Genomic DNA, 12,038 nt, shown 5'->3' on the forward strand with positions numbered 1-12,038 from the left:
CCTCTAGAACATGGAAAACCTGGGCGTTATCAGCCATGTGTGTGGGTATGGTGGTTGTGTCTAACAAAGACAACAAAAAGCTAGGTTTGTGTGAGGATCTATCTGATTTGAAAGAGTATGTGCACTGTAAACTGTGCATACCAGCAGAGCAAAAGTGTTGTGTGAACTTGATGCCAACATGGGGTTCTGGTAGATTCCACCATTAAGTACCCAAATTCAATTACACACTTTACACTGTCTTACTATATCTTTAACTATCATCTTGGATTACCTCAAAACCAGAACTTTTCAAGCACATGAAGCCTGAAGAGGGGCTGGAAAACTGTGGTATGTTACATTGCTGATCTGCTGATATAACGGCAGGACCAGGAAGAGCATGACACTGGACTTAAAATTAGTGGAATTAGTGATTACACAGTGTAGTCTGAATGTGATGCACTCCATCTCTGGTGCAGAAATATCCAATATCTAATAGTCACCCAAGTAACAAAACGTGCCATCATAGTAAGAAAGGAAGCTGACCTAATGTACTGGCAGTGGCTCAGTCTTACAATAAGTTCTGGATGTGAACCTACGATAACCTGAGAAGCAAAATCAAATTTGGTTGCAGGAAGTGTGAAGCAGCATGTGGTGTTTGACAGAATGGAAACCACATCAACTAATTAGAAAACTTGAGGGTCTATTGTGTGGATTGAAAATGAACTCAGCTGCGACTGAGGTGAAACACACGAGTGTGTATTTCTACATATGTATTTTAATGGTATAACAGGTAATTACTGACATGCTACCACGGGTTCAGCAGTGGATTAGAGGACAGCTTTTCGTTGTAGATAAAACGCTCACTTTAGCACTAAAACAGAGACAGTATTTAGATTTTACATAAACTTTCTTTCTCACCAGTGTTTGGCACCATGCACAGTATGGCCCAGATTTTATACAGTCATCACAGGAGTTGATCAGTGACTTTGAGCAAACTTCTTCTTGTTGGCACAGCCCTGGAAAGAAACCCCCAAAAGTGTATCATGTATATCATGTTTACAGAGTCATTGACAACCTCAAAATCATAAACCGCTCAAACGTACATTTTACACATGCAGTCATTTTATTAAACATCACATTAAGTAAAAGGTAAAGGTTGATAAGGTTTATAAATTTGTGAATAAATATTGTAATGTAGTATTTATGCTTTACCATGTCTTCCCATCAGCAGGAGAATAAGTAATGGCATACACCGATCCATGTTCTGCTGGAAAAAGACAACAGTCAGCGGATTTAAAATTGCAGAATTTTCATAAAGGCAGAGACACAGGACAACTACAAAACTAACAAGATCCTATAAAATACTTCCTCATGAATTTGCTCACGCCCCAAATATCTCTTATTATTTCCAAAAAGGTGCTCTTATACTTTGTAAACTCTGTAATATATTGTATTATTTAATTGATTCTTGGACCAACTGTAACCCACATCATTTCTTTAGGGATTATTAAAGTATTCGGATTCTGATAAATAAACCTTTCCTTTGTCTTCAAGCATCTGAACAGAAGAGCGCTGAATGCTACAAGCAGCACAGACAACAGCACCACCTTCAGGTCTGTAGCTGCAGTACATCTCGGCAAGTTGCTGTGAGGATTTGCGTACAGTTTGTGTACAGTTTGACAACATTGATTTAAAATGGCTGAAAAACTATACAAAACACATACACAAATATTCAGCTAACCATTCGTGTAACTGCTGTAACAAGAAGAAACATTTTATAAGTGTCCTTACAGCAGCATTAACTCACAGACTACATTAAAGACCATGCTGACATGTGTAACACACCCAACTTTCAGAGCTAACAAATATAATACCCAGTGCAAAGGTTTCCTGTACTCAACCACAAACCACCCAGTTTTGCGAAATGTGTCAGTATTCCACACCATAAAAGGTAAAGGGAAGAGTGAAGTGTTAGTTCATCAGTACATTTCCGCTTTCTGAAAAAAGTGCTCATGAGAAAGAAGGAAGCATTTCTCTCGTATGTGTCTATAAATGACTGACTCCACCAGCCTAAAAATACCTTATCAAATGAGACAAATGAGGTTGGAGAGACTGAGGTGGTGTGTGAGACTTTTTCTAAAGCCTTATAGAGCATCATTTTAGTCTGAAACAAAAGGCCTCAAATTATCATTTGACTTAATTCAACACAGACAGAACACTTTGTGTTTACAGTTTAAAATTCAGTTGAATCCAGTGCGTGATGCAGCATCATCTGGCCCTAGCCCTACTGTGTGCTAATTAAACAACTTGACTGAAAGTGTATGCACCATACACACACACAGCATGAAAAGCTCACATTAGACTGTATTAGATTATAACATGAGCAGAAGAAAAAGAAACTTGATCATGAGCACACGTTACAATGCACTTCCGTGAACAGAACTTTATTGCTCACCCTGTGTTAACCGCTTTTTTATTCGATAAGATTCTACTCTAACTCTCCAGGTGACTGACGAGACAGATTTTAAGGCACTGATACTGATATGAACTGCTCTTAATCTGAAATTTAACGAGGATTAAGTATGTGTTTTGTTGTGACTTTCTTTCTTCCTGTGTTGTCACTGTTGTTGTATTTAATGAGCTGGAGAAAAGTTCCAACCTGTTAACAACAAACATGATTCTGTTTAGTAATAATGTTAAATGTAATCGATTCAATATAGTCACTTCTGGCTCAGGAGATACGGTGATCATAACATTCCTATGTTACGGTCAAAGATGCCACAGTGGAATTAGTTGTTACTAGTTGCAGCAAATGTAGCTTAATGTAATGTGTTTTCATTTAAATGACACTCAGACATGTGGAGGCTACGACTTAACTGCTGCTCTTTCTGTGTGCATGTATCTATCATCAGGCACAAGAAATAATCAGATAGTTCCTTTGTGAAGCTGACATATGATGCAGAAAACAGGAGGGGGTGATGATACAGCTTTGTATTAACTCCACTTAATACAACACTGACACAGAAACCCGGTTAAAAAATTGTGCAACCCTTTCTCAGAAAAATGTCAAGCAGTCAACTTCCCCCCCAAAAACAGAAGCTTCTCTTCCGCACGCTGCTTATTATAACTTTAAGTGTCACAAAGCAGTGGTGTGGCTGCATTACATTAGTCTGGTTCTCTAATATTTTCTCAGTTTTTCACTGATGGTATAAACTATAAAGTTCATTTTGTTCTTCTATAATAAACTTGCTTTTTTAATGTAAAAAGAGGCAACAGAATAAAATGTGACATGATTCATCAGAGGTAAAAATCTATTTTCAAACAGAAACAATTTCTTGAAAAAGCGCAACTTACCAGAAGCAGGAAGATTCAGCTCTGATAGCTGGCTGACAGTTACACTGAACACTATGTGGATGGCGAAACTCCACCCTCTTAACAGGAAATGTGAAGCAACCAGTGTTAAAGAGAATGCGATGGGCTGGGCGAAATATCACAATTTGATGTTAAATATAGATGCTGCTAGGTAGAACAGCAAATGTGACACAGATGTGACTACACACAGAGTACTCATTTTGTGTGGGTGTATACATCTAAAATAGAAAAATAGAAAATACATCTAGAATGTATGAAAAATAATTCAAACGAAAGGAGTATATTAACTGAACACAAAAGTACTCTAGGCACTCTTTTCCCTGGAAATCTGAAGTAAAAGTGTAACACCAGTTGTTGGGTTGTGTTACTTGTTAAAGAAAGTCTTGTTGTTGTTGTTGTTTTACTTTTAGTTAGACATTGCATGGTAGTATGCCTGCTAACTCATCATTTCAGGGCTGTTTGGGTTGTTGATTTTAACCACATCTAAATAGAAAGAACATTAACAACCACTATGTCACCTGTCCCAACAGGAAAACACAGCACTGGACCTGCTGTATGCTCTTAATGCATACACTGCCACTATATCCCACCTGATATCTAAAATAAAAACAGCATCTCATCACATACGTTCATAGCGGTACCTCTCCTGAGGAAGGGCCTGCTCTTTTCAATTTAATATATAATCGCACCAAATCAAACAACAATCATTTGAAGGTGTGCTATATTATATATTCTACAAGAATACACAGAAACCCCAACAATTAAACATTTCCTATGAGCCAGCACTTGGCGACAGTGAGAAGGAAAAAAACTTCCTTTAAACAAGAAGAAACCTCCGTCAGAGCCTCGCTCAGGGAGGGGCAGCCATCTGCCATGACCAGTAGTGATGTGTCATGAGCAGAAGCATCAGCTCTGTAGTGAATCAGAAGAGCCAACTCCCATCGAGTGAGAGCCAGGTCCCCACTTTTTTTTTTAACAAGGTTTGTTGTGTTGCCACATTACTTAACTGCCTTCCCACATACATCGCACACATCAATTTCTATGCTGAAATTGTGGTCTAATGTTTTGTGCCTCGGTTTCTCATTGGCTCACACTCCTGCGGAGCTGCAGCAGGGACATAAATGAGAGACGGAAGGCCATTTTAGTTCCTATTAACAGAGTATTGCCGACTATCCTGCTAATTGCAGAGTTCACTTTTGTCTCTATGTCATATTTACGATTAAAAATCAAAAAAATTAGAAAAGTTTAATCATATTAGACATTGATATTTTCATATGGGAATTGATCCTGCAACACTGGTAATGAAAGCATCGATATTTCAGGATCACTACCCCTCAGTCAGTGAGTGAGATGGTAGACAGCGGTGAGGAGGAGAGCCCGAGTGCGTCGCAGAAACACATAAATATGACTGACACCCGTAAACGAAGCAGCATCTAACTGCAGTTTAAAGAAGAAGCAGATACTAACTAAGAGGAGAAACCGCATCAGCCCATCCGAGCTGAGGCATTTGTCAACCTGCACTGACAACAGACTGTTTGGCTGCTGAGTTTGGTTCTATTTCTGTTCTGTGGATTTGTTTGTAGTATTTTGTTTTTGTGTTAAATTATTAAAAGTTTGATAAAAATATTAAACAAAAGTAAGAATGCCTGCTTTCGTATCAGAACAAACAGACAAAATTACAATTATAAGGCTTCTCATTAAAACACTAAATGCAAAAAAGTTTATCAGCACACAAAGCATTCATATTTGCCAAGTAAGGCTAAAATATGAGGCTAAGTTTTTTGGGGTTTTTTGTATTTTTATTTAGTTATTTATTTTTTCTTTCTGTTTTGCTTCTTTTTCCTTTCTTTTTTTCTTCTTTCATTCCTTTGTATGGATATTTTAGTTGTTAAAAACCGAAGAAAAAGGAAAAATATATGTAGTAACAAATAGCTGAAGTTGATGGTATTGTACAATGATTCCTAATGTCAATTAAAAAAAACAAAAAAAAAACCAAAACACAAAATTAATCTGTTACCTGTAGGGCTGCCACGATTAGTCGCCTAGTCACGATTACGTCGACTATCAAAATCGTCAATGACTGATTTAATAGTCGACGCGTCTTTTGAAGCTTTGTAAGATCACAAAAGACGCAGGAATAAGTAGTAGGATTTAAGAGTGTAATAACGGACTGAAACAGAAGATGGCAGCACTGCATGTACAAGGATGCCAGCTGCCGTTAAACCCCAAAGAAGAAGAAGCTGTGTCCCAGAATTCATAGCGGAGCCCAGCTCAGTGTCCAACAATGGCAGCAGCTAGTTAGTTTTAATATTACTCTTATTATTCTTTCTCGGTCACAAAATAAACGTTTAGCATATTTTCAGGCGAGAATGTAGCTGTGTAAACCTCAAATATCTGCTCAGTTTATCAAGACACCACATATTTTCAAAAGCGCTCCGACGTCTTTTTAAGGACAAAAACCTGTAGAAAGTGTCAGAAACAAGGCAACATAAAAAGAGCATGTAGAAAGAGAGCATACAGAAACAAAAATCTGAAAATAAGTTTCAAGGACAAAGAAAAACAAGTGCAAGTTAATTGGTGTACTTGCAAGGTACTTGCAAGAGAATGCAGCTAATTCTGATCGCATGAATACAGATGAAGATGACTTATCATGCTTAGATTTTCATAGCATAACGGAAATGGACGGGAAAAGATTATGGATAACAAAAAAGAAGTCTGGTGTAAACCTGAAAATGGAGCTGGCTCAGCTTTGTCAGGATTTCGGGCAGGTCATGCCAGACGTGATAGTTCACGCTGATGGACATAGGAAGTGTTACAAACAGCTGATCGGATCGGCAAAGCGTGTTTCTGGAATATTATGTTTTTGTTGCTGCAAGTGCTTTTTATGCAGTTTTTGCAAAGCTATATGTGGAAGGAAACTGTGACCTAGGACAAGCTGATGGCATAAGATGTAAGTATAACTCCTCCGGTTTCATATGCAAAAAAAATTATTGCGCTAGCTTACGTGGTTGCAGTGCTACCGGGATTTTAAAATAGTTACGCAAAATGGAGCGTGTCCGCTCCAACCAGCTTTAAAGGGTTAAATAGTCCACTTAACCAAACAATTTCTCCTCTGGACTATTCCATTCAGTAGGTAGGTAAGATGAACATTATTATATTCAAACCTCTAGTACTCCTCTTTACTGGCAACCTAAACTCTGTGGTGTAATCAATACATATTACAACAATAAATCTATTTCTTCATAAACCCTCTAAAATCAACTTTATTAAATTATAAGAGTTCTTCCCCTTCTGCACTTGGTCTCTTCCTGTGACCTCAGATGAACCTAGAAGCTATAAAGCAGGAAGTAAAACTACATTTCCTCCTTTTGTTTCTGGAAGACAGGTAGGTAAGGTAAGTTCTAAACAATACAAATTAACAGTTGAAATAAAGAACATTAGTGATGGCCAAATGAAGCTTTCTGAAGCATTGAAGCTTGTATTGAAAAACGGTTCATTACTCGGAGCTTTTCAACACAATCCTCTCTGGTGACATCTGGTGGTCAAAAATATGAAGAACAGCTTGAATCCACAAAAGAAAACCAACTGCTTCGTAATGATTGCTCACTCTACAAAGTGGAATTCTGTCTGATATTGGGCCACCGTTGTGTTGCTTTAAACGTGTATTTTTTGGGGTGACAAAACTGCTGTTTATTACTTTAATAAATAATTTTGACCAGTAAACTTTCCTTGTTTAAATATGCACCATGGTGTGGTCTTTCTTTGCTTGTGACTTCTTGATGTTGGTAAATACAATAATTGAAAAATACCACGTTACATATAATATACATATAATAATGTACAACACATTATGGAGTATGCTTCTGCTGTGAGGTCCCGCCTCCAAGTACTTATGCAGTTAATCGCTAGACGGGTGTATTTATAAATAATATTACATTAGGGAAATTTTCCTATACATATTTTTGACCTGGGGGTAGAATTGATTGTGAACTGGAAAGGGAAAATGCTTATAAACTTGCAAATTAAAAACATGATGCATTTAAGGTAACCCTTTTCCATTTGTATTTAAGAAGAAAATTTGTTCCACTGTACGATGGCCAAACCTGTTACTTTTCGTGGAGATAATTTCTCCTGACTTAAGGAAAATCCCTTCACATGGAACAGAGGAGGCTGGAGTGCACAGAAACTGGTAGAGATGCAGTTATACATTCTAACTGGGCCCCACCAACTATCACCTAAAGAGAATAAATAAATTAAATTGCTGCACATTTTGCAGACTAACAGTTTAAAATTATTTAAAACATAAAATATATATTTTTATAACATTAAATGTAAAGAATCAAATAGAAGTCTTTCTAAAGTTATTTAATGATATTTATATTATGAAAAGCAGATTTTTGACATTTGAAGTTTTTCCCGTTGTCAGATAAAATAAACACGCACAAAACAAAAGCAAACAACAAGAACACAAAGCTGGAAAACCCACCCGATTGACCAAAATCAACTAAAAATACTCCCACACAACAGAAACTCCTCTATTCCTCGCTGGCTCCAAATCTCTCAATAGAAATATCAGTGGTTTGCTATCTGTAACCATCAAAACGCTCCACAAATCCCGCGAATGTTTCACCTGCTTATAAACCATTGAATCAGATACCGAAGCAGTTAGGTTGTAAATGAAGCTTCAGACGTCACTGATCACGTGATTCTGGCCAAACGAATCAAGCTTCGACACAGTGCTTCTGAAGCAGTGAGTTGATTTTTTTGACACAGGCACCGGAGCGTCAGCTTCAAGCGGGCCATCACTAAAGAACATGTTAACTTAACAAACTTGTAGGAATTGATTTAAACCAAGATCTTATATTATATAATCTGTAAAAGTGCAAAACATAAACAAACCCGGGATAGTAGATGTTTGCCTATGGCAGACTATATATGAAATATGGTTAAATCAAAACAAGAATGTTAACTAAGAATATAGACAAGTGGTACTCTCACCCACTTTGTCACAACCTCCTTCAATCAAATCTACAAAGCAAAGTGCAGATGCAGAATAAATAATTTAGCACACCTTCAAGCAAGACACCAAGGAGTTTTGATGTAGGACAACAAGTGTTAGTACGTGATTATTGAGAAGCGAGTGGACACCTAGACAGTCAGTAGAAGTGGACCACTGACGTCTGACGTGGACACTGGAGACGTCATACTGATCAAATATTGAATGTTCAACCAAAGACCCTGATCAGCTGACATCCAACAATCAAGACACAGTTTGTTCACCAGGAATTTCTTGTTGGTTATCTGCGCGTGGACACTTCACTTTTGTTTATTATCTGTTTAGTCAAAGTAATTAATGGTTCACGAGTTAACCTATATCTGCATCTTTGATATAAGCTACACTGATGCAAAGACACAACAACGGTGACATTCCACCACCAAACTCCCAGCATGCACCAGAGTGAGTGAGAGAGTGACAGAGAGAGAAGATGATGACAAACAAAGATGCGTGTTCCTGTCAGTGAACCCCAGGAAGGCTGCTGGTCCAGACAGAGTATCTGGCAAGGTGAGGAGAGCATGTGCCCACCAGTTCCCCCACAGCGGCTGCACTCCCTGAGGGTCCTCAGGAAGTACAAACTGAACTCTAACCTGCACCACAGCATGGTACGGCAGCTGCACTGAGTTGGACAAAGTGGGACTGTAGTGTAGTAAAGGCAGCATATAAGATCATTGGCTGATGAGCACAAAGCCATAACCACCCTGAACTCACACATGCACTGAAGACACAGTTTCACCCCCATTCCAAGGATTTCCCTCTATAAACCACCAGTGTGCAATAACCCAAACTGTATATAACTCTATTTATTTACATATTTATTTTCTTTCTTTCTTTTTTTTTTTACCAGATTGTATTTTTGCACATTTTTATACTTTTTCTGTAAATACTGTTCATATGTATATAGCCCCCCACATGTTTGCACTGAGATTCTCTGTATCTCATTGTACATCTGTATAGTGAGAATAAAGGCATTGTATTCATTTAGGATCACGTGACTAAGCCCACTGTCACACAGGTCGGTGTAAGAAAATGTGTATTCTTGACCAGCTGACAAAAACCTCCTTGTGACTTTGGTCACCAGCTTATTGCTGCAGTCTTAGTCTGAAGGGAAGTGAGTTGTCTACAGTTCTCTGAGCTATAGTGAAAATGCGAAAGTACAGCCAAACCTGAAATGGTGATTGTTTGCTTTTAAAGTCAAAGCCGGAATAGAGAAAAATGCAGATCAGTGCCTGCCAGTAGTCAGGATTAAAAACCTCCAGTTCATGCAAATGTATAGGGTCATCACGAGGGCTTCAACTCAAATTACTTAATTATATTTTTTAATAATTTTTTTTTTTTTAGTCGTCATCATAAACACGAGTCTTTCACCCACATTTAAACCTAAAACTGACCTGCCAAACATACATACCTATGAGCAAAGTGCAAATGCAAAATATGGCACCATTAAGCCGTTTACTGAGTCAGTGATCAGCTACTACCCCTTTTGTTACTGGGGCGGTGTTACTGGGGTTGTTAAATACACACACACACACATACATACATACATACATACATACATAGATACATATATATATATATATATATATATATATATATATATATATATATATATATATATATATATAATTATTATTATTATTATTATTACAAACATAAGAAATAAAAATACATGCAGCAGGCTGCCGGCGGAGCTCACGGGCGCGTCACTGCAACTCCCCCTGGCTTCTGCTCCGCGGCTGCTGAGTGAGCCCTCATCTGGGACTCTCCTCAGCTCTTTCTGGGACAGTGGCGCAGCTGCCCCTCTGTTGGTCTTCCTTGGTCTCTTGTGTTCTGGGGGCCTCTGGATGTCTGGAGTTTTGATCTCCTCCACACCTGCTTCACGCCCTGGAGGACGGGGCTGTGGCCCCCCCACACCCTCTAGCAGATTATTACATGAAGGAACCTTTTAAAAAAACAAAAAACAAGCGCGTCCATGCTCACAGGTGTACACACGGGTGATCACACCCACAAACTACACCCTTTTTGGCTCCTACCTCAAAGCACACTGTGTTCTGTTGATCTTATGTGCTGCACAATAATGTTTAACATTTAGTATTTACTGTCATATTCCCATATATCATTGTGATGTTGTTTATTCTATTACTCTTGTTCTCTTCTGCTTGCTTTCTTTTTTCTTTCTCAGCAGGTGATCCAGGTGATTGATATATGCATTTTTTTTCTCTGCCCGTTCTGTTGGTTTTTGTCTTTTGCCCTTCTCCCCCGTCCCTCTTCTCAGCTGTTTCTCTTTCCCTCTTTCTTTCTCCCCTTCTTTCCCCCAGTCAAGTCTGTCCCGTATTCAGTAAGTGAAAATAAAATAAACAATAAAAGGTGAATCAAATGGACCATTACGGCAAGGCTGGGATGGTCAATTTGGTAAAGTAAATCCGTTGGGCATCTTTCTTTGCCTTTAGACAACAATTCTGATGGCAAAAGAGCCAAACGGGACAGGCCAAAAAAAAAATAAAAAAAAAAATACATGCAGCACATAATGTAATTGTTATGAGGTATTACTGATGGTCCGGGCATAAACAGGAAGAAAAGGTGTAGTCTATTGATTACTGGGTAGTGGAAAGGGGGTGGGATTAAATAAGTTTATGCTTCTTCCTGCTCCTTTTTGATCATGAAAGCTTTTTGTTGTTGTTGTTGTTTTGCTTTGTTTGTCTCTTTTTATTTCTCCGTTGTTGTACTTTAAAAAAAAAAAGGAAGATTCAATTCAATCCCCGAAAGGGCAACAAACCAACACATTTTTCCTGATAATTATCCTGTAACTTTACTGAATAAAGAAATAAAACCTCCAACATTTCAGGGGCAGACATTCGTTATAAGAACTGTTTGTGAACTAAAAATCAAGAATGACGGATACTATTTGTCCGTGACTTGGAAAGCCCGGTGCGTGCTCGCCACGCAGGGGAAACAAATTCTCTCGGGGATATCTACCGTGAGGTTGACACGACACCTGGACGGGTAGCGTTCCAGAGCAACGAGAGACGGTCAAACCCATGTGTGGTACACTTGCTTTTCAGGAGCTGCTACCGACAAACCAGGAAATAACAGCTGAATATTTCATCTGTGACACTTATGAGGTTGTGTTAGGATATGCTGAGCAGTGCAGCATCAAAAGCAATGAATTCGAAGGAAAAATGAGGACGGAGTCAACAACATCCGTAAGTTTTAAACACCGATACACAGTCCATCCTCTCTTTCAAGGCTCACTTGGTCAGTGGCGTGATGACGTAGGTCACGTACCTTCACGGCGAAACTGTGCCACCTTGTGGTGACAACTGAAATACTGCGTTTCAGTTAAATAACAATAACTACAACGCAGCCCAACACATTTCACAACTAGAGAACACAAATTGAATATCTCAGCATTTTTGGTCTTGACCAATAAAATAGTAAAAACTGTCTCGACTTTACCTGGTGATATTCTCATGCACGAGGCGACCGCGAAAACGCCAAACAAACGTCACCACACCGATTCAGTTCACACGACGGTAAGAGCCAACGATCTGGAAAATGTTGTCTTCGTTTTTACTCCTCCGCATTTTGTTGCTCCGATTCACAGCGTTCACAACTAAAGTCTGCACTTTGG

General features: G+C 38.6%; 1 protein-coding gene across 4 annotated transcripts in view; it reads right to left on the bottom strand.

The window, feature by feature from the left end:
- Window positions 1-12,038, bottom strand: part of itgb2 (integrin, beta 2) — a 30,697-nt gene extending 18,659 nt beyond the window's left edge. Inside the window, exons 1-4 of one of the 4 annotated variants that reach the window (XM_080902032.1) lie at window positions 11,864-12,038; window positions 10,104-10,324; window positions 1,192-1,243; window positions 898-995 (exon numbers count right to left, since the gene is read on the bottom strand). In XM_080902032.1, coding sequence (XP_080758158.1) covers window positions 898-995; window positions 1,192-1,243; window positions 10,104-10,324; window positions 11,864-11,879 — 387 coding nt within the window. In that variant the 5' untranslated portion in view covers window positions 11,880-12,038. Of the gene's footprint in view, window positions 1-897; window positions 996-1,191; window positions 1,244-3,333; window positions 3,416-10,076; window positions 10,325-11,863 lie in introns of those variants that run through there. The other 3 variants (XM_080902031.1, XM_080902034.1, XM_080902033.1) reach the window with 3 other exon arrangements.

Source organism: Rhamphochromis sp. 'chilingali', assembly GCF_963969265.1.
Source record: "Rhamphochromis sp. 'chilingali' genome assembly, chromosome: 14".
Taxonomy (NCBI): domain Eukaryota; kingdom Metazoa; phylum Chordata; class Actinopteri; order Cichliformes; family Cichlidae; genus Rhamphochromis; species Rhamphochromis sp. 'chilingali'.